Source organism: Perognathus longimembris, chromosome 11 (assembly GCF_023159225.1).
Source record: "Perognathus longimembris pacificus isolate PPM17 chromosome 11, ASM2315922v1, whole genome shotgun sequence".
In the NCBI taxonomy this organism is placed as follows: domain Eukaryota; kingdom Metazoa; phylum Chordata; class Mammalia; order Rodentia; family Heteromyidae; genus Perognathus; species Perognathus longimembris.
Genome location: NC_063171.1, coordinates 56,656,590 through 56,678,532, shown reverse-complemented (window position 1 = coordinate 56,678,532; position 21,943 = coordinate 56,656,590). Strand labels below are relative to the sequence as shown.

The 21,943-nt window shown below is 47.6% G+C and overlaps 1 protein-coding gene across 1 annotated transcript; it reads right to left on the bottom strand.

Moving 5' to 3' along the window:
• Positions 1-5,520: 5,520 nt before the first annotated feature.
• On the bottom strand, positions 5,521-18,747 carry C11H1orf116 (chromosome 11 C1orf116 homolog). The gene is made up of 4 exons (XM_048356979.1): positions 18,589-18,747; positions 11,830-12,015; positions 8,824-8,998; positions 5,521-7,524 (listed from the first exon to the last, which is right to left on the bottom strand). The coding sequence occupies exons 2-4, from the start codon at positions 11,932-11,934 to the stop codon at positions 6,032-6,034; spliced, it is 1,773 nt and encodes a 590-aa protein (XP_048212936.1). The 5' UTR covers positions 11,935-12,015; positions 18,589-18,747; the 3' UTR covers positions 5,521-6,031.
• Positions 18,748-21,943: the final 3,196 nt, after the last annotated feature.

Sequence of the window (21,943 nt, the reverse complement as noted above, 5' to 3'; positions counted from 1 at the left end):
TCTGGCCACAAGGACATCACTGGTGATTGAGAAGCTTGGCCTCGGGGTGCGGAGGGGACAGATGTAAGTTCTAAAGCAAGAGGAGGAAGTGACATTGAATGGAAAAAGGAGAAGTTGTGATTGCTCCACGCAGCATTTCCGGAGGAGAAGCCGAGAGGTCAGAACTCTAGAATGGGGTTGTCTCCCAGCAGAGCCTAATTCATTTAGATTACTTAATCTAGATCGAATTAATTTAGATCTATTAAAGTAAAACAAAGTTGCTTTTTTTTTTTTTAAGGTCAATTCCTCCATCACAGCAGCCACATTTCAAAATGGTAATGGAGCATGTGGTAGAACAAAGCTGCTCACCTCATGGCCAGAGAGCAAAAGAGAGCAAGGCTGGGTCACACAATCCAATCCCCCTCAAGAGCACTCCCCCGATGGTCTGAAAACTTCCATTAGTTTCCCCCCCATCCCCCCGCCAACAACTGTCCAATAGCACCATCTTAAGGACCAGTCCTTTCATGTGCAGGCCTTTGGAGGACATTTAAAGGAGAAACTGTAGCATATAAGGCCAATGTAGAAGCCTCGGTCTTGTGTGATTTAAGTGCAGTAAACATTATCTCTCCGCACATTACCTGATGGACTCCATAGTCTGTCCTCTTAAATGGTCCTCTTCTGCCTCTCAGAGTACACTGTTGGGATGAGCATGCTCTCTACTTTTGGTCAGAAGCTTCCCAATACTATTCAACACCCCCAAGCAGAGGCAAGGTCTACACACTTGTCTCCCAACCCTAACTACCCAAGGGACCACTTGGAGGGCCAGGTGGCCTCCCGGCTGGAAGGCCCAAGATGGACTGGGCATATTGAAGCAAATCTGAACAGTGCATCAAACCCAGTGAATTAGACGGGTCCTGCCTTCCGTTTGCACTGGAGGAGTGACTACAATTCAGACAGGGATGAAGTTTGGACAGTTCACAGCCCTTATTTTGATCCCTGTCCTAAAAGCAGAGGGAGGTCATGATGTGTCTACTTCGACTTCATATATGTATATATTCTTGAGCTTCTTATTTTGCAATAATTTTGAACTTACAGAAAATTGCAACCACCACCACCACAACAAACCAATATGAGTTCCTGTATCAGCTTCACCTTGCTCTTCCTGGTGCTAACATCTTATCTGTCACACTTACCAAAACTGGACTGATCGGGATTCCACCTTGCATCGATGGATCACATCTCTTTCCCTGGCTCCAGCATTCCTCGGGGTTTTCTGTATCCATCAGGGCCATTGTGCTTTTGAAGAGCACTGGCCAATGATGTTGGGGAAGATCTTTCAATTTGTGTGTATCTGTTTCGAGGCCCAGGACTAGTGGAAAAAAAAAAAAAAGTTCCAGGAACCTTGAAACATTTTCTACATTTTATCTCTGTCTGACTTTAGCCATAGATCCCTGTGTTGCAGAAATTTCTTCCTTCCATCTTAAAAATAAACAACTATAGAACAGCCTGGGATTCCACAGCAAAAAGAAGTTAGAGGAAACATAAAGAAGTAAACTCAAGCTGGGTAGCAGTGGCTCATACCTATAATTCTAGCTAATCAAGAGGCTCTGGGATCTGAGGATCATGGCTTGAAGCCAATCCAGGCAGGAAAGCTCATGAGACTTCTAACTAACCACCACAGAAGTCAGAAGTCAGAAGTGGAGCTGTGGCTCAACTGGTAAAAAAAAACTAGCGCTAAGAAAGCTATGGGCCGTGCCCAGCCCTGAGTTCAAGCCCCATCCTCCCCCATTCCCTTTTATATCACCCCCCCCACCTCCCCAGCCCCCCCACCCCCACCAAAATAAACTGTATGGCCAGGGAACGCATGAAACTGATGGCCAAGAAGTGAGGCTTGAGATTTCAGAAGGTAGAAGCAGGAGGCTTGAGCTCAAACAACAGCTTCGTGCTGATCCCTTTCTTTTCCAATTGCAGGGAACGCGGTGTGGGTGAAGTTGAGTCACTTGGTGGGCATGCCAAGCACTAGATGTTACTTTGGAGTTTCAAAGGCAGCAAGCTCTCTTCTATTTTGTCTCAAAGCTAAGTGGGGGTGAGCTCTTGGCTTTCAACCCTCTTTAAATTCACTCCCTGTGAGATGGGAAATACTACTACAATTTACTGAGTCGCTATGCCGTATGAAATGTTGAATTATGCATATTGATTCCTCCAAATCTTGAAGGGCTGGTGGTGCTTCCCTCATCCTACAGATGAGAAGTGAGGCTCAGAGAGTTAAAGTCACATCCCCAGAGTTGCTGGTCCATGATGGAGACAGAATTTCAGCCTAGATGTCTATGCTCCATAGTCACCTACATGAGCAAAAGAACACAGACGCATTGGATCCACAGTCCTCCTTTGAAGCTGTTTGAGACAGACAGGACTTCTCCTGTGCACACACCCTGGGCCTTACCTCCCCTAGTTGATGACATCCTAACTGGCTGTTCCTTCTCTGCCTACACAGACGTCAATCATGGAATCCAGAAAAGGAGTGGTTCCTCGATGGATCACGCTCTCAAATCCTGAATCCTCTTTACCTTTCACTTCCAGCTCAAATCTGGGACATCAGTGAGGGCTTGGATTCCTCTTTCCCCTGCCCTTCCTTACACAAAACAAACACCAAATGTTTGCACACCTGCCTACCCCAAGTTACAGCACAGCCTCTTCTAGATCACGCTTCGCTCTGTAGAGGGAGGCAGGTAGAGGTGAGTGAGCCTGTTCTGACTTCAGTGTAAAGTGGCACGTAGGTCTGTCCTGTCGCCCTTGAGTCAGAATGAATGAGTCCCAGGATAGCATGTGGAAAGAAGACCGAACTCCACAGTGCCAGGGTGGGCAGAGGCCGGTCTCTGTGTTTGGCAGGTGGTTTGTGCACAGCAGTAGCATCATGGTGGTGTACGGCAGAGATCCAAGGTCACATGCAAAGAGAACTGTCACTTCAGCTTTTATGTACATATTTTATTTATTTTGTTTAATTCTTTGTACTGTGACTTGAAGTCAGGGCTTCACATTCTGGCTTGGGTTTTTTTTTTTTTTTCCACTCATGGTTAGTGCTCTAGCCACACCTCTCTACTTCCAGCTTTTTGCCAGTTAATTGGAGAAAAGAACCCAGGGCTTTATGTATACGAGGCGAGCACTTTACCACTAGGCCGCATTCCCAGCCCCCTCTCCTGAGTAGCTGGGGTTACAAGCATGAGCCACCAGAGCCCGACTCACTTTGGCCTTTAAAGTTAAACCTGACTTTACAAATCTCCATCCAAAATCCTTTGAAAAGAGATAAACAGCTCACCTTCCAGTCAATCAGTTCCATTAGAAAGAAGAGTAGTTTTATCTGTGTACACAGTTTTATCTGAGATACCCAGGTACCTCAGTTTCCCTTGCCCTTTCCTTCCAAATGAAGGGAACTGCGTTTGGTTTCATTACTCTTCAATCACCAAGACCATTCTGGAAGCAGCATGGAGGAATGAGCTTGTCCCTGGAGTCAGGATGCAGAGGGACAGGTGCAGGTCTTACGGAGCTAGATAAGTCTAGAAGGGGGGATTTCTTTTCCTGGGGTGGGATTTAGCAGGTGGTACCCCTCACTAACCCATGCAGGTCAGCCTTTTATCCATGTTAGGACCCCACATTCTCTCCATTCATTAACCCATTAGTCTCATGGGTTCCTATCAATTAAAATAATGATTGAATCAGGGCTCCGGTTGTATCTGGAAATAGACACAAAGGGCATCTCACCTCTTCTGGTATGTCAAATCAGTGCTCCAGAGGCTCTTTTCTCTTCTGAAGCCCTGCAATAAGATATAGCTTGGCCAGTATGGGAGTCCCTACCAGACATGACAGAGCGGGTCTCGCCCAGGGCTAGGAATGAGGCACCAGGGTTTGGGGTGTGAGTCTATGTAAGAGTGTACATAAAAACCGCCACACCCACACACCACATACCATGGCCGGGTGGAGCTGTGCGTGCGTTGTCCTCAACCCCAGCCTGGCCATCATTTTCAGGAATCCTAAGCTTTTGACAATGATGGGTTCAAAAGGACTCACCCCAGAAATGCTCACTGAAATTAAAAGGCACCTTTCCAAGCGCATCTGCCCCTCACATCTGGAGATCCTAGATAGAAAGGTAGTCACAGCTACAGGATGTACTTGTCCAGGAGAGCGGGGAGGCAGGGTCATGTCTGGCCATGTCTAATCACCACGCCTGAGTCACAAGCCCACATCACCTACTCTTTCTGCTCCGTTGGCATCTTCTCAAAATGCAGATGGAAAATGTGTAGGGAGAGTTGTTCTAGGTAGGATGAGCTATTGCCATTGTGTGGTGGTGCTCATCTGTGGTTCCAGCCACTCAAGAGGAAGAAGACAAAGTTAAATTAAAAAAAAAAAAAAAATCTCAACATTAAATAGTATTCTGAACATTTAATTCTCGGTGCAGGGGAAGACACTTTAGCATTCTGTGTTATTTTTGTTTTGTTTTGTGACCGAACTGGGGCTTACACTCAGGGCCTGGGCATTGTCCTTTAGCTTTTTCACTCAAGGGGGTGCTCTACCACTTTTGCCACTTTGGCTTTTTGCTGGTTAATTGAAGACAAGGATGGACTTTCCTGCCAAGGTTGGCTTTGAACCTTGATCTCAGCCTCCTGAGAAGCTAGGATTACAGGTGAGCCACCAGAATCTGGTGAGTCATACTGGCATTCTGAAGGGCCTAGGGGCTGTGCCTGTGACAGGGCATCTTGACAATGCTGGGAAGATGTAGGAGAACAGCAGTTGAGGGAGGCAGCCGGGGTCTCATGGAGTGGCAATCAGAAGCTCAAGGGTATCAACGCAGCTCTGTTTCTAATGGTAAAATGACCTTGATGGGTCACTCCTTTCACCAATGATTATCTCCCCAAGTTGGGTGCTTTGTTCAGGATTTCTTCCCCACCATGACAGTCTGTGTCAGGTTGATTTTCCGTCAGTGGAACTTACGACAGCAGGGACAAGGTCTGAAACCGTTCTGTGCAGAGCACTCGAGGCTGGTGCTCTACCATTTGAGCCACATCTCTATCCTGGCTTTTCGCTGGCTCATCAGAAATAAGAGTCTCACAGACTTTATTTTAAAAAGAAAGTTTGTAAGCTATGCTTCGATCGCTTTATTATCCCACCCTCAAACATGAGACAGGGAGGCAGCGAGCAGGAAGAACAGGAACAGCAGAGTCATGGACCGTGGCATACTTTATTTTCATTGCCACCCTATGAACAAGGACTCTGGGGGTAGAGGCGGAGGAGTGAACGTGCACTCGTGTACCCTGTCTTCTCAGACCAAGGAGAGCTGTTCTGCTATCAGTGAACGAAGAGCTTCAGTCACAGGGATGTGTCCCATGCTGGGACTGGTGATACTGAGGAGGATGTGTGGGAAGAGATAACAAATTGGCTTCTGGGGCCCAGGCGTCATGCAGGAAGTCCAACTGAGAGAGAGAGAGAGAGAGAGAGAGAGAGAGAGAGAGAGAGAGAGAGAGAGAGAGAGAGAGAGAGAGAGAGAGAGAGAGAGAGATCTAGCCAGGTATCGGCCTGTCTCCATCTATCGCAAGGTTCTATATTTCACATGACCTTTTTCTTTAATGCACAGTAGTGTTTTTCACATTACTATCACATCTATCATCTCATTTGACTTTTCTTCTCAAGCTCTCTCCTCTCCTACTCCCTCTATTCTGAAGTAGGATAAACTGTATCCATTATAAGAAAATCTCCAGCAAGACTAGAACTCTCAGTAATGACTTTTGTGCTATATAAATAGTGTTAGTGAGAATACACACACACACACACACATACTTGTGCAACTCATCTTCAGGGTGATCAGGGCAGGCACTCAGTGGTACAAGCACTCTGAATAGAAACGTATTCTTGGTGTCAAGTCTCTCCCTCTCTTCCCCTTGGAGAGAGGAGAGCATCGGAGAGATGCGGGCCCCGGTGCAGGGCCTGAGCTGCAAGGTTGCAAAGCTCCTAGGCAGAGCCAGGCTGGTTGGACAGAGCTGGTGGCCCGGGTGAGCAGGGCCTACTCCTTCAGCAAGCCCAGCTTCTTCAGCGCTTCCCTCCTGTGTGGATCGTGGATGCCCTTCGGGGAGATCTTGACACTGACACAGGGGGGTCTCGGGAGCTTGTCACGGCTCTGGCCTTGGTAGGACAAGCGTTTGGAATTCTGACCTTGCTCCAGGTCACCCAGCTTTCCCACAGGGATGCCTGCAAAGTCTTTCCCAGTGCCCAGGGAGGCAGGCCGGGGCCGGGAATTGCGCAAGACACTGGGGGAAGTCTTGTCCAGGAAGGAGTCCTTCCCCAGCGACTTGCTGGTTGGGGGGCTGGGGTCTTTCTCAGCGGAGAGGTAGCCGCTCAGCCCCACGCCCGAGCGCTCCAATGTGTTGGACTTGAAGCTCATCTGCCTGAGGCCGGGGATGCTGCTCTCCTGCAGCGTTAGCCCCGAGTCTCGCTTTGATGGAAGCAGGGGGCTGTGGGTCTTTGGAGTTGCTGGGATAGGAATAGGCACGGAGTTGGCAGCTGCCATTTTCCCCTGGGCCGGTTCTTGAGGAGGAGCCTTGCTTGGCAAGGACCCCCAGCCTGCAGACTTCATTGGAGAAGGCCCCAGTGCCGAAGCTGGAGCCTTTCCTCCAGCAGCAGCAGCTGGAGGGATGGGAGCTGGAGCTGCTGGCTGGGCTGGCCCTGAGGCTTGGCCAGGCCTCAGAGCCTCCTTGAGTCTCAGGGAGCCAGGAGTGGTCGTCTTGCTGTCACGGGGGCCCAGTTCATCTTGGTCCTGGGGCAGCCCCAGCTTCTCCAGTGCCTCCCTGCGTGCTTTCCTCTGCTCCTGCAGGGAAGAGGCGACCGCACTGGCGTCTCCGGTCTCCGTGTGGCGCGACAGCCAGTGCTGGGGTTGGCTGTGGAAACTGCTCCGGCTGCTCTTCAGAACTATGTTCGGGGGCAGTTTCCGGGGCTTGGGAGCTGTCAGGGGAGCTGGTCCAGCATGCAGATCGCCTCCTGATGGTGCATTCTGAGAGGACTGGGCAGAAGGAGGCCGTGGTGGCTGCCCTGGGCCCGCGGATGAGTCTTTCCCACTGGCCGTCTGGGACATGGCTTCTGAACTCTCCTGTCTCTTCTGGGAGCTGGTGGACACAGGTGGTGTGTGGTTCTGCCCTCCTGGTCCCTTTGGCAGGCTGTGTTTCCTAGCCTGCTCTGGCTGAGTGTCCTGGAAAGCCTCTGGTGGGGGGATAAGCACCCCGTCCAGGTCAAGAGCAGCCCCCTGGGGGCAGGCCAGCACCTGGCCAGGCTCACTGCCCTGGCTGGTCTGCTCTTTCCCAGGCTCCGTTCTGGGGAAGTGGCCGTTGGTCTGGGCAGGGCTTTTCTTGAGGCTCTGGTTTCTGCCAATGTGGATGTTTCTAGGGAGGCTGTGGGAGCCTGACCTGAGGCCCGGGCCCAGGGGCTCAGGAGGACGGGATGAAGAGGACAAGGCTACTCTCTGTGGCTCTGCTCCTTGCTGAGTGAGCGCTTCCTCTGGCTTTCCTGGGAGGATCAGAGAGAAGAGGTAAAAATCAGTGGGCAAAAGTGAGAGAACCCTGTTGTAGAGGGAAATGCAAGTACTTCCTAAACTCTCTTCCCCTAACAAGCTGTGATGAGGAGGACATTGGAGAGAGGGGGGCTTTCTTTGCTTTTTTTTTTTGGTCATGGGGCTTGAGCTCTGGGCCTACGCACTGTCCCTGAGCTCTTCGGCTCAAGGCTCGGGCTCTACCACTTGAGCCACAGTGCCATTTCCAGCTTTCTGGTGATTAATTGGAGATGAGTCTCATGGACTTTCCTGCCTGGGCTGGCTTTGAACCTTAATCCTCAGATCTCAGTCTCCTGAGTAGCTAGGATTACAGGTGTGAGCCACTGGTGCCAGCCATCTTTGGATACTGTCTACAGTAATAGAACAGCAATTCCTTTGGACTGAGGAATTTTCAAAATATTTAGGGGGAGGTTGTTCCTTGATTGCTCTACATCCTTGCCTCAGGCTCTCCCAACTTTCTATAAATGCTCCAAAGTTGGGGAATAACTTGGGATGGTTCCTTCTAGTGACCTTGGGGCTTCCAGATAGCTGTGTCTAGTAGAATCATTCACTCTTGACTTGGTCAGCTTTCTGCTCTCATGTTCTGTGAGCATATGGACCACTCTGAAATAGCAAGGTGCAATTTCACCATCTCCAGGAAGTAACATACATGGTGTTTTGCCTTTGCAGAAAGTGTGGCAGGTGCCTATGGCTCACTGGACTTAGTGTTTGGCTTCCAGGACCAATGCAAGCTCCCTGTCTAAGGCATGGCTAATAAATATTTGTTCAGTGGTTGAATGATTGAAAAATGATTGTAGCTCTTATACCGGTGCGACTGTTCTCAGGAGTAAAGTTCTCCACACACCCATACTTATGTATCACTCTGTCTGTCCCCTTCTACTAAGCTGGAGCTCACCACCCTCTCTCTAACAAGGGCCTTGAGGCACCCACACCTGCAGTTGAGGAGCCCTTCCCTCTTCTTATCTCTTGCAGCCCTGTCCTCTGGTTCACCTCGATTAGCTCCTGAGGCTGACTCAGTCCCTGTAAGGCCAATCACCCACCCTTTCCTGAATCCCTCCCCACCCCAAACCATTACAGCTGGCTTGTGGTGGTCCCTTCTCCCCTTTAGGCAAGGAATAGGCTTTACTCCAGTCAGGAGAGGGTACAGAGTTTCTTCTGTCATCTGTCACCATTAGAGCAGTGGGCAGGGGAAGAGGGAAGGGACCACAAGGAGGCACTGACTTTCTGGGTTTTGTTCCCCAGAGAATCCATCTTACCCTGGGGAGTCAGCTGAGTGACAGGCAGTGGTCTGAAACCTCGAGGAGTGCTGGCTGGCTCAGACTCATCAGTGGATAGTCCGCTGTCTGCCTCAGCATCCAAGGAGCCAATGGTTTCCTCCAGGAAGAGCAGACACTCCTTCTCTTCAGCAGACAGGAAGTCGTAGCTGTCAGTCTGCAGGAGAGGGAGGTGTGAGAGGGAGCTCTGGTAGAAACTGGCGGAGCCTGAGAACCACCCTGCTATGGGGAAAGAATGCTGAAGAGCTGGTCCCCTTTCCTTGGTGCTCTTCTGCAAGCCTGATAGGGCTGCTTCAGTGAACTGTGGGCACCAGAGAGAGGGGGGATGATCAGGCTGAGGGGCCTACCGGAATCCAGCCCTGGAGCTGGGCAGGCAGAAGGCAAGGAGCCTTTCTGTTGTTGAGCCTTGGATAGAACTCTCAAGGGATACAGGTCAGAAGCAGTTCCAGGTTCTAATTCTAATTCTGGGTGACCTCTGTCAAGTATTTCAAAGCATGTACCTCTGATTTACCACCAAATTACGCAGGCATGACGGTGGTTTGACCTGAAACTTGAACATTACTCTTAATTTTTCAAAGGACTTCTACATACTTGCTCTGGTATATCAAGGACAATATGAGGACAAACAGGAAATGTGGCCGGTGACTGGCTGCCAGGCCAATGTGAACAGTGGCATGACCAACCACAGATAAACTTACTAAACACTTTATATTTGACTTTGAAGTACATTCCACCCAGGATTTCTTTCCCCTTGTGTATTTACTTCCTTGATGGTATTTGGCTCTAGCTGACACTCAAGTAAGTGTGCAGATTAAACAAATATTAACTTAAGGGGGTAAAGAACCTAGATGATTTGATGGGAGGAGAAAGGAACTTAGTGTTAACAGTGACAGACATTGAAGAATATCAGTTTCATCATGAGAAGGCCTAAAGGGATATTTGGAAGACTCTGTGGCCTCTGTAATGGTTCAGCCCACCCTCTACCAGGCAAGGAAGATTGACGGGAAAGTTGCTTTTCAAGAGAGGAGGTTGAAGAAAAAAACCAAAGGGAAAAATAGGAAGATAAGAAACATGACCTGAACCTTCTTTATTAGCACCTCCACCTCTGTTCCTGTTATGGGACACTTCAGAGCAGTCTATTCCCCAGAGCTCCGATCATGGCCATGGAAGGTGTTGGTTTTTTAAAAGTAGTTGTACAAAGGGGTTTCCATTCAACAGGTTAGATTATGAGTACAATGCATCACAGGGAAGGTTTTGTGATAGCCCTAAAAATATTATGAGAGGGAGGTAGATTTTTTTTTTTTTCCAGTCCTGGGCCTTGGAGCACTGTCCCTGGCTTCTTCTTGCTCAAGGCTAGCACTCTGCCACTTGAGCCACAGCGCCGCTTCTGGCCGTTTTCTGTATATGGTGCTGGGGAATCGAACCTAGGGCCTCGTGTATCCAAGGCAGGCACTCTTGCCACTAGGCCATATCCCCAGCCCAAGGGAGGTAGATTTTTAACCTACCCCTTAAAGCATCATTGGTCACGTGACTGACTGGGTCCTCACGTGTCTAGGGAAGCCTCCAATATAGATCTTGGCTTTTCCTGAACAAAGACTTTCTTCCTCCTAAAATAGTCTTCAAATAGGACAAATCAACTCTGAATTTCTACTCTGTGGATGATTCACTTTGGAACCCTTAATCCCTGTCACATTCTGTGTCCTGTAGAATGTCACTGTTTACACTGGCTTCTGTCTAATACAAACAAGATGGTTCTGTATCTACATCCTCTAGGGTAAAAAAAAACTTTTTTCTGTGTGTGTGTGTGTGTGTGTGTGTGTGTGTGTGTGTGTGTGTTGCTTCTTCTACTCCATTTTCATGTGTCAAAGTCTATTAACTAGAAAGTAGGAGTGCAGCTCAAGTGGTAAAGCGCCAGCCTTGAGTGAAAGAGCATAAAGTTCTGAGTTTAAGCCCCCATACCAGCACAAAGAAACAAACAACAACAAAACCCAACAAAGTCCACTGACTATAGTAAGCATCCTTGGACATTCAATAGAGACCCTAATTCTAAAAATTTAAATATCTCTAGAGAATGTAAAGCAGTTTCATTTCTCTAGTTTCACCATTTGGATAGAGGACAAATTTATTCTTTCACACTAGCTCTACCACAACCAAGAGTGAAATTCAAGCCTATGAAAATTATAGTTTATTACACACTAGTCCAAACTCACAGTGACTTGGGAGTTTTCTGTGTCTGTTCCTAGATGGGCTGTTTTTGTTCAGTGGTTGGTTTGTTTAGAGAGAGACAAGTGCTAAGTGCTTTGTCTGTCTCTCATTAACTCCCTCCAAAAACTCTATGAATTAGGCATTAATATCATGCTCACTTTGGATGGGTGGAGTTGAAATAGATTGGGGGCAGTGATTAAAAGTGAAAGCAATCACTCAAACATGTTCAATTGAGACCCCTTTGTACAACTACTTTAAGATAATAATAAAAAAAATACTATCCCCATTTCAAAACCAAGGAGAAAGCTCAGAGAAATCAGGTCATCTGCCAAGGTCATATGGCTTACAGGCAGAGAACCCAGACCTGTTTGCATCCAGGACTTAAACACCAAATTTCTGTATTCTCTTTGATCTCTGTAAAAGACAGAAGTAATTCCTTGCACTGTGGCACTTCAAGAATCCACAAGCTTCAAGGCCCTGATGCTTAGTTTCCACCTTGATATCAGATCACAGGCCTGCTCCTTTCCCCTGCTCAACCTTCTCAACCGAAGGACAGCTGGGGAAAAGTCTCCCCTTTATCACTCTCTGAGGCCATCTTACCCGGTTCTCCATAGAACCAGGGGTGACTCAGAGGCAGAGCATGTCCGCTGATGTTGTGATTCACTTGCTGGAGAGGAGGATGAAAGAGAAGCGCAGTGATGATGGGTGGCAGAGCAAAGCACGGCAGGGCAGGGCAGGGCAGGTGTGCAGCCAGCCAGCCAGATGGCAGGAGGGAGTACGTACAGATCCAGAGCGGCTGGAGGTGGCACTCATCATGCTGTCACAGCTGCCGATGGGGGTCACGGGTTCTGAGCCGGGCCCCGCTGGCCACAGCTCCTTCTCAGGCATCGCCCGAAGCAAGGTGCAGGAGTGGTGAAAGGGGCTTCCAGAGGGGAAGCGAAGGGAAGTGAAGAATGTCCCAAGCTGGGCCTGAAAAAAGAAGAATCAAAGCCACGTGTGAGCCAAGGCTCCGCTCTGCGACAGAGACACCAAGCAAGCAGAGAGCTGGAAGTGGGCCGCGGACAGCGTGACCCAAGCCCCTCCAGCCGGCATGGAGGGGCACATGAGCTGGCTCTCATACATGCAGGAGCTCGGGCTCAGATGAGGGAGAGGCAGGCTAGCCAGAAAAGAGCTTCCATCCCTTCTCTTAGGTTGTTTTTTCTTCTTCTCCAAACCAGGAGCTTAACCTGATGAGCCTAATGTTTTCATTACCAGAAACAATTACAGGGGGACTAGCCTGGGTTCTAGCTGCAGTTGGGTCTGGGTTCAGATATCAGTTGAGTCATTTTACAGTCATTTGACTTCAGACAAATTACTCTTTGAATCTGTTTTATCTTGATAAATAGGGAAAGGATTAAATGAGAGAATGGCATAGTTCTGTTGGCAGCAAATACTTAAAAATGATAACTACGGTTGTTATAGTGGGTAAGAAAAAACAAGACCCATCTAGGATGGAATTAAACTGAAAGGAAGGGAAACAAGAGTTTAGGGATCCTCCTCCTCCTCCTCTTCCTCCTCTTCCTCTTCCTCCTCCTTCTTGGGCTGGGACTTGAACTCAGTGTTTAATGCTTTTACTCAAAGGCTTGAAATTTACCATTTGAGCCATACCACCAGCCATGAATCGATTCTGGTAAAATGGGGGAGCATATGCTTGAGAGAAAGATCAGGACCTACTTTGTTAGACATTATGAGAATATTATATGATGGAATATTCCAAGTAAATCACTTTGTGCAGTCTGGGCACTGGTGGCTCATGCCTGTAATCCTGAATAGCGGAGAGGTCGAGATTAGGACAAAAGGGTTTTGAAACCAGCCTTTGCCAAAAGTTAATGAGACACTATCTCAAACAATAGTTGGATGTAGTGATGTGTGCACGTCCTGCCACATAACTTGGGTTCTAAGCCAGTTCAGACAAAAACCATTTGTAAGACCCCATCTTAATAGAACAAGGTAGGTGTGTGATGACATGTACCTGTCATCTCAGATATGTGGGAGGTATAAATGGGGGTCAGAGTGCAGGTCAGCTTGGGCAAAACATGAGACCCGATGTAAAAAATAATAATAATCAAAAAGGGCTGGAGGTGTGGCCCAAGTGGCAGAGTACCTGTCTTGCAAGTGTAAAGCCCTGAGTTCAAACTCCACTACCACAAAGAAAAAGAAAGGAAACAATACACACAGCATTGTGTGCGGCACACGGCTGAGTAATTGTCAGCTGCTGTAACAATCTCTTCACCACCATCCTGCCTGCCATGGCAGTGGGCATCATGGTCATTGTCCCTTGGGGGCCATGGATCATGGTACCTGGAGGCCTTGTCACAAAGCCAATTTCCTCCCGTGCTCCAACAAAGCACTCTAGCATATGTCAGATGAGTAAGAAAAATGTCCTAGGTAGCAGCCTTCTAACCCCAAGCCCTCAAGGCAAATGATTGCAAGCACACTGTGACAATTACAGTGGCAAAGGAAGTCAGTGGTGTCTCTGGAAGTCCTGAGCAGTTTCGTAGGTCTGTGAGAGCTGGGTGGGCCAAGGGTGACACTTGTGTGCCACGTGAAATCCTAAAGCAGTCACCATCAAAATCCAGATCCAAGGCCAAACAGAAAGTGGGGGGAGAGCTAGAATTACAATAAAGCATATCTGATCCTGAATCCCTATTTTGCCCATAACATCAGGCTATGGTTGAACCATCTCCCCTCCCAATGCTAGGTCAAATGTCCCGGAGGTGGGGCCTTCTATTTGAGATCTGGGGACTTGAAGCTTTGAAGGCAAGGTTAGAAATCCCTTTGGCTTTGTGTCAATAGTTCTTGCCAGTGCCAACACTGAGGTTTGGGCAGGGTAGGGTGACTCAGCCTTCTAATTCTATAGTGCTGGCAATAAGCCCTCACGGGGCTGCTTTCTGGCCTCCCCGATAGGGACGAGCCCCTCAAATGGGGAAGAAAAAAGTGACAGAACATAGGGGAAAGGAAAGGGAAGATTCCCTAACGAGCTAGCCGCATGTGGTTCATCAAACTGAAGTCTCTCAAGAGATAAGGAGGGGACCAGAAGAGCAGAGACAGTAAAGAGGCCCAGTGATAAATTAACACAGAGTGACAGAGCTCTTAGAATTTCCTTATGAGATTACTTCCTCAGTGTCTAGAGCTCAAAGCAACAGGCCCATGAGAAATGTGGATAAAGTTCAGCCATGTGTGTCATTAGTGACTGTTCAAGTTCAGCGAGTGCTAACCCATTCCTAGCATGCTATGTAGGGTTGAGGCTAGTGTGCAAAGGGCTTCATAGCTCTTAAGCTTAGGCACAGAGAAGGCATCCAAACACTGCATGACTTCCCAGGTTGACTGGGTGGAGCTGTCCAAAGGCTTCTTCTTGGCTTCTAACCTATTACTGCAGGCTTTAAAAAGAAAAACTCCCAAAGAATAAGTGGCTCTATGGAATTTGGGGAATGTTTTCAGTTAACATTTATGATCTCCCAATAGGCACTGGTGTGTTGTTCAACTGTATAAGGCAAAGGTATTGTTTTAAAAAAGTCAGAGCAGATCCCAGCATCCAGTTTTGGGCTCCAGTTTTCTTCAAATGTCAACTTGGGGCAATACACATTCAAAGCAACTCGCTGTTGTTAATGTGATAGTCTCTCTGAATGGGCGAGCAGATGTTGCTCTTACTTTCAAAGAGAATTGCTACCCTTCCTCTTCCACATATCCTTGGCACTTTGCAGAGGGTGGCCAGCCTCCCTTCCTCCCCGGGCTGCCCACCACACTGTCATTTCAGAGCCTGAAGCAGCTAGAAGAGATAAACACAGTAGGGGCACTTCTGCTTCCTAAACATCTGCATGCGAGCCAGGCACAGGTGGCTCATGCCTGAGAGCCTAGCTACGCAGGAGGCTGAGATCTGAGAATCTTGATTTTAAAGCCAGCCTGGGCAGGAAAGTCTGTTAGACTCTTATCTCCAATTAACCACCAAAAACAAAACAAAACAAAACCAGACGTAGATCTGTGGCTCAAATGGTAGAGTGCCAGCTTTGAGCCATAAAAGCAAGCTCGGGGACAGTGCCCAGGCCCCGAGTCCAAGCTTCAGGATCTGCATGTGTGTGCACACACGTGCTCCCCTCCAGCCGATGTTACCTACATTCTATGGCACGCTACTTTCCAAAAGGCCCCCAGAAATGCAACCCAGATCTTCAGAATAACCTGTGATATTTTCTTTAACTTCTAGATGAGAAAGCTTGGGCTCTTTTCACTACTCCTTGCTAAGGAATAAGGAATGACCCCCACCAGGGCAACCTGTGGCTCTGGGACTTTCAGGGGCACCTCAGGGAATGCCTAGAGCCCAGCCAGGCACTGGTAGCTCACACCTGTAATCCTAGCTAGTCAGGAGGCTGAGATCTGAGGATCATGGCTTGAAGCTAGCTCTGGCAGCGAAGTCCATTAGACACTTATCTCCAATTAACTACCAAAAAAAAACAAAACAAAAGTAGAGCTATGGCTCAAAGTGGTAAAGGGCTAGCCTTGAGCAAAGGAACTCAGGAACAGTGCCCAGGCCCAGAGCTTAAACCCCACAACCAACAATAACAACAGAAAAGAAGAGTCCGTCGGCAATCCTTGGCACACTACTACCTTTGGCCTGTTACTTTTTTTCCTTGGGCTTTATAACTCAAGTCTTATCTCACCTTGTACTTCCACGTCAGTCCACCGCCCCAAACAGCTCAGCATGAGTAAAGTGATGACACCTTAGGCCCTCAGAGACCAGACGTCACAGAGTCACTGCAGAGATTAGTCTGAGCCGCCAAGCAAAGCAAGCTCTTAGAGTACTGGCACCTAACGTACCCTTACTTTGTAGAGTTTGAACAGTCAACTAATAAGAAGAGCCATCATCTTTCCTTCTTCCACCTTTTCACCTTCCCTCACTAGGCTTAATCCAACCTACATGGTTTCCTTGTACAGGCTTTACAACCTCGAAACTTGTGGGCTCTATCTGCGCAGCCATCGAAACTTAAGGTATTTCTGCCTGATAAGAAGCCTGGGAAACAAACAAAGCATTCAAAGTGAGTTTGGAATCTTTTCACCCTTGACCTCCTGAGGGGACTTAAGAGGAAGAGGGAAGGGGTTAAGAATAGTGAGGGCCACCCATCCCCAAACATATTAAAGATTAACTACTCCCCTGATTCCAGCCAGGCCTGGGAAGGGAATGAACCCCCAGCCTGGCTGGTGGAGCTCTGGCACGTGCGGTGGGTTGATGGGAGAGGGCTCAAGCTCCACTCTCGGCTTCCAGTGCCCACTTGCCTACCTCCTCCTGTACGCCTACCTCCATATCAAAGAGCTCAGCCTCTCTTCCTAGAAGTCAGAGAGGTTTGCTTAGACCAAGGCCTCTGCTTCGGGATGATTACCCACAAATGTGCCTCCAACCAGAGACCATCCTAAGAATGCCAAGGAGACTGTGTGCGCATCCCTCGCCACTAGCACTTGGGCAAGTTTCTCTCTGTATTGAGGCAACAATAGTTTCTCTTTCACCATTGTTTTGAGGGAAGGGCTGGGTAGAAATACCATCCGCACAGAAGAGCCATGATCAGCTGGTAGTTCTCGCCTGCAATCCTAGCTACTCAGAAGGCTAAGATCCAAGGATCGCAGTTCAGAGCCAGACTACAAATGAAAGTCCTCAAGACTCTTATCTCCAACTAACCACAAAAAAGCTAGAAGTGGAGGTATGACTCAAGTGGTAGAGTGCCAGCTTTGAGCAAAACAGCAACAGGTCCTCAGTTCAAGCTCCAGTATTGGCAGAGAAAAAGGAAAGGAAAAGGAAGGGGAGGGGAAGGAAGGAAGGAAAGAGGAAGGGAGGGGAAGGGAGGGGAGGGAAGGGAAGGGAAGGAGAGGGGAGGGCAGGGAAGGGAAGGGAAAGGGAGGGAGGAAAGGGGGGAGGGAGGAAGGAAAGGCCTGACAAGGTACCATCCATGGAACCCTCAGACTGTGTGGGGAAAGCTAAGCCTTAGAGCTGTTGTTTTCAGGACCAGAAGCCCCCATCAGCATAATCTTTCAGGCTTTGTGTACCAGACTCTGCGAGCCTGGTCTTGAGGTCTTCCCACTTTTCATCTCTGCATCAGAATGAGGCAAAGTTAGATATTAGAATACTAACTCCCTTTCCAGCATTGTGGCTCATGCCTGTAGTTCCAGGTACATGGGAGACAGAGATCTGGAGGACTGCAGTTGACAGCAAGCCTGGACAAAAAACTATCATTAAAACCCCATTTTAAATCACAAGCTGGGCAGGGTGGTGTGTGACCATTATCCCACCTATACAAAAGGCCATAAGTAGGATAATTTTGGTCGGAGGCTGGCAATGGGCAAAAACCAAGGCCAATGTGAAATAAGCTAAAGCACAAACTGTGGCTCAAGTGGTAGAAAACTTGTCTAGCAAGCATGAAACTCTGAGTTGAAGCTGTAATATTGCTTAAAAAATAACAACACCAAATCAGACCAGAGCACTTATACCCAACATCCTGATGTAGATACCCCTACCACACAAACTGCTACTTGGGACACGAGAGAAAAACCACTATCCTGGGTAGTTCTCCCACGGACTTTGCCACAGTGCCTTTGCTTGCGCTCCACTTGGACTGGAACTCTGACCAGACACAACATGCTGCTGAAAAATAAAATGTGGGCGGGGCGGGACACAGCCAAGTAACTTTCCATTTGCCAATGTCTGGTTCTGTTAACAGGCCAAGTCAGAAAATCAACCCGTGGAACCCAAATCAATTTGACCTGGTGGCTTCTGGTGGGTTCTCCAGAAAACGAGCTGTCAGCCTGAATACAAGGTTTCTCAACATGTCCAAACCTTACATCCACTCGCAAACAACCCAGCACAGTTTGCACTCTACACACCTGCCCGCAGAGTGCCCCATTATCAACCACCCTCATCGGCCAGACACACACTGCGCCCTTTTATTTAAATAAAGATAGACACCGAGGTGATAAAGCCACAGGAGAATTTTCCTGTAACAAAAGCAATGGAAAACCAAGGCTCTCTGCTCACCTTGGCGAGGCCCTACGTTAGTTCCCTCAGCACTAACCTCTTCCAAAACCATAACGCAATCCCTATGGTTTAGAGATGGAAATTTCCAAAGTTTCCTCTTTTGGCTTTTGGAGACAGATCTCCTCAGGTAGCCTAAGACGGCCTCAAAGTCATGATCCTCTTGTCTCTGCCTCTGGAGGACTGGGATTATAGGTGTAAACCACTACACCCTGCTCTATTTTCCTTTCTTGATGTTAGTGCAGTGATGCTTACTCAATCTAAATAGGTGAGTGGAAAAGAAAAGCTGTTTCTCAGTCCTGGTCTCCACAAAAGAACCGTGGCTCCAGACAGCCAGCATCTGGATCCGATCTCTGGAGGGACTGAAAGCCTTGAAAGACAGAGAAGAAACTCCTTAGCTCCTGCCCACCCTCAAATCCACTAGTTCTGCCCCTTCCCCTTAAAGCCCATCCTCCCCTGGCAGAGTAAGTAATGGTCGGTAATTAACTCACCTTCAGTGAGTTGGGGGACTGAAGACAGGAAAGAAATACCCTTTTATCCCAAAGGGCAGAGCTGTAGCCAGAGCCCACGGCTTCCCGGGCCTCCACCCTTCTGCTTTTGACCTCCTTCGGATTGACCAGGACAGGTAAATGGTTCACCTGCGCCGCCTCGCCACACCCATCCACGGACTCTCAGCCAATCGCCGCTTCCCTGCCCACTTCCCATTCCAGCTGTTTCTGGAGGGAGGGGGTGGAGGGAATGCGCAGGGCGGGGCTGTGCTCACCTAGCCAATCACCTCTTGTCCTCCCCTTCCTCCGCTGGGAGAGGAGGACTGGGAGGGAGGCCAGGATCTGGGGCCGGTTTGATCTGGAAGTGGGAGAAGGGAGAGAAAAGAAGTAGCTAGGAAGGAGTAAGCCAAAGATGATATTATTATTTTTTAAAATTTTGGTAGAAAGGGACGCAGACAGTCCCAAACGAGTTGTTCTAGGAGTATTCCGGATACTTGGTTTCCCAGGTGTTTTTCCACTTGGAGCTAAGTGTTCCTCAGAATTCTCCAGGCTAAAATCCCTTGAGGTCAGTTTCCCTTACTAGCTTTTCTGGCTGTTCAGGATCATTTTCATACCAAGCGTGTGTGTGTGTGTGTGTGTGTGTGTGTGTGTGTGTGTGTGTGTGTGTGTGTGTGTGTGTGTGTGTGTTTTATACCCTAGCAGCTCCTAATCCTAGCAACTTCACTGAAGATCAGGGATACTGTCAGTGATAACAGCGCACCCCAATACCTGCATCAGCCCTCTTGGTCTCATTTATTTCTCAGAGACATGAGGCCATTTTCTTCCCTAGAAGGTCCCAGTCCTGATGAAAATGTCACCGCTGGTCAGCCTAGGAGGAGTTTGAATTCTGGCTCATTTAGGTTACTGGTCTTCTAGCTGTTCAAGGAGGTAATGATGAATATTCAATAAAAACAAAATAAACTACCAGGTTAGGACTTCCTGCCTCCTTTTCTGAGCAGATTTTTTGGTACCTGTGGGGAGAAGAGAGGAGCCTAGTTTTTCCTGGCTTTGATTGTCCTCAGTAGCTAACAATCTGCATTTCAGGTATTTTACTTATTAGAAACTCCAAAGGCATGAAGGAGGACTAAGTCATTTAACAACTGCCAGGTAGGCTCTTGCTAGGGGTAGATACTGTGCAAAGCATTTTGACATTTTATTGCATTTTGGTTTCGAGTTTTGAAGTTAAGCACCATTGCTGTCCACCTTTCACAGGGAGGTGAAGCAGCCCAGGATCATAGAGCTAGGAAGGCCAGGAGTTTCCATTCATGTAGTTTGCCTCCATGCTTGCTGTGACTACGCAGGGTAGCGAGCGCCACCAATAATCTGTAGGTCTAATGCTAATCATTAGAGCCATCCTTTCCTATTTCACTGTTTTTATTTTTTATTTTTTTTTACAAGAAGATGACTCATTGCCTCCACCATTTCTCTTTCTGTAATCATGGTTGAGTAGAGCAAAAACAATGATCCTAGAAGCAAGATGAAGAACAGGTCGGCAGGACTAATGAGCAGGAAGGAAATTTGAGGAAGTCGGGCACAACCCAGGACCCTCCCAGCAACATATGGCTAGCAGAGCTGACTGAGCACGGTAGGGCTCTGACCTCTTTTCCTGACATGTCACTCCAACGTATATGATGTCATAATACTTACAAAGCAGGAAGGGCATCTTTGAATCAAGGGTTCAATGTGACCAGCGTTAACACCCATGGATGGAGTCAGTGAAGTGGATCCAGCTTCATAGGTGTATGACTTTGGACATTTGCTTTAAAAATGAATTGACTTAATGAGCACTAATCCCTAGGAGAGTAGTAGCACAATCTGCTATGCCTTATCTGTGATTAGACACAGTTTTTCACTTTATAATAAAACTAGAATAATTAGGTGGGATCCAGAGACACAGAATTTGACATCCTATTTTTTTTTCTTTTCCCCTAGACATTTCTTTTGGAAAAATCATGAAATATTTCAGATACACTGGACTAACACCATTGTACCTAATAACCAGTTCAAGAAATAAGTCATTACAGCTGAAGTTACAAGCCTCAGCTTTCTCACAAATCACACAAACATCTAAGCTGGAAGAAATCATGATTCCTTGCTTCGATCTTTGCTATTCTCTCTTTGACTGTTTTCCCTGGAATCAATTCTACTTTTGCTTTGTTTTTGCCTGAAGGATCTAAGGTTCCAACAGGAGTGAGGAGGTGGGAGGGAAGACTTCCAAAGTCAGAAATACCAGAAAGTACAGGGCTCCCTGGCAAACATAGGCAATTTGAAGTGTGTGGCTGTTTGTTATGAGTTCTTGTTTAATAACCTGACTCTGAAACCTAACAACAGCTCAGGTCACCTCACTCATCCTTCTCCATGCTTTATGTCCATCTTTGTATGCTGTTGGGGTACAGTCACCTCCCTCATAATCAGCCTGACCTCTCGTTGAGGTCCCTTCTTACTTCCTCTACCCAAGTGGTACACACACACACACACACACACACACACACACACACACACACACAGCTTTAAAGCCAAAATAAACCACAGAAAACCACATTCAATTTTTGGGCTCTTTACAGTGCTGAAAAATAGTTGTGGGCCTCCATCCAAACTATTCATGATACTTATTCATATTACAGTCACATGTATCTTTTGTCTTTTTTTTCCTTTCCAAATTAAAAAGTTAAGTTCCTTTGAAAATATACTATCACCATCCTTAGGAAACAACCTTAGTGCCCTACATGTTCATGATACTATGTTGGGACCGTAAGTGAACCTCTAAAATACTGGGTGGAGGGGGTAGGAAGAAGCTGTTCTTCAACTAGGGACTAAAGAAAGAGAACAGATAGGGAAGAATTCTAATGAGGATAATTTTAATTTGGCTGCAAATCATAGGTTAGGCCAGATTAAGCCCTATCTAATAGATCACTAAATTAATCACCAAAGTAAGTCTTAAACCTTAAATAACTAAATGGGAACTAAGAGGTATAATTAAGTAGATGTGGATGAAGGAGTTCTGGCATTGCTAACTGTGGGATTGTTCCCCCTTTGGTTCTGATTCCATGGGAATCTGGACTCAGTTGTCCCAGTTGAGGGCTGAGATCATTTATTCAGAGTTTTGTAAGGAACACTAAATTTTAACAGGTTCAAATTTAAACCTGTTGCCAGGCACTGGTGACTCATGCCTATAAGCCTAGCTACTCAGGAGGCTGATATCTGAGAATAGTGGTTTGAAGACAGTCCAGACAAGAAAGTCCATAAAACTCTTATCTCCAATTAATTACACAAAAAGCTAGAAGTGGATTTGTAGCTCAAGTGGTAGTGCACTAACCTT

What these genes read in the sequence shown, in the direction of transcription:
- C11H1orf116 (XM_048356979.1), bottom strand. Translation starts at nt 11,934, where the DNA reads ATGCCTGAGAAGGAGCTGTGGCCAGCGGGGCCCGGCTCAGAACCCGTG. An exon ending in CCTCCAGCCGCTCTGGATCT is followed by an intron (nt 8,999 to 11,829) that starts GTACGTACTCCC and finishes CCTCTCCTGCAG; the next exon opens with ACTGACAGCTACGACTTCCT. An exon ending in CACTCAGCTGACTCCCCAGG is followed by an intron (nt 7,525 to 8,823) that starts GTAAGATGGATT and finishes TGATCCTCCCAG; the next exon opens with GAAAGCCAGAGGAAGCGCTC.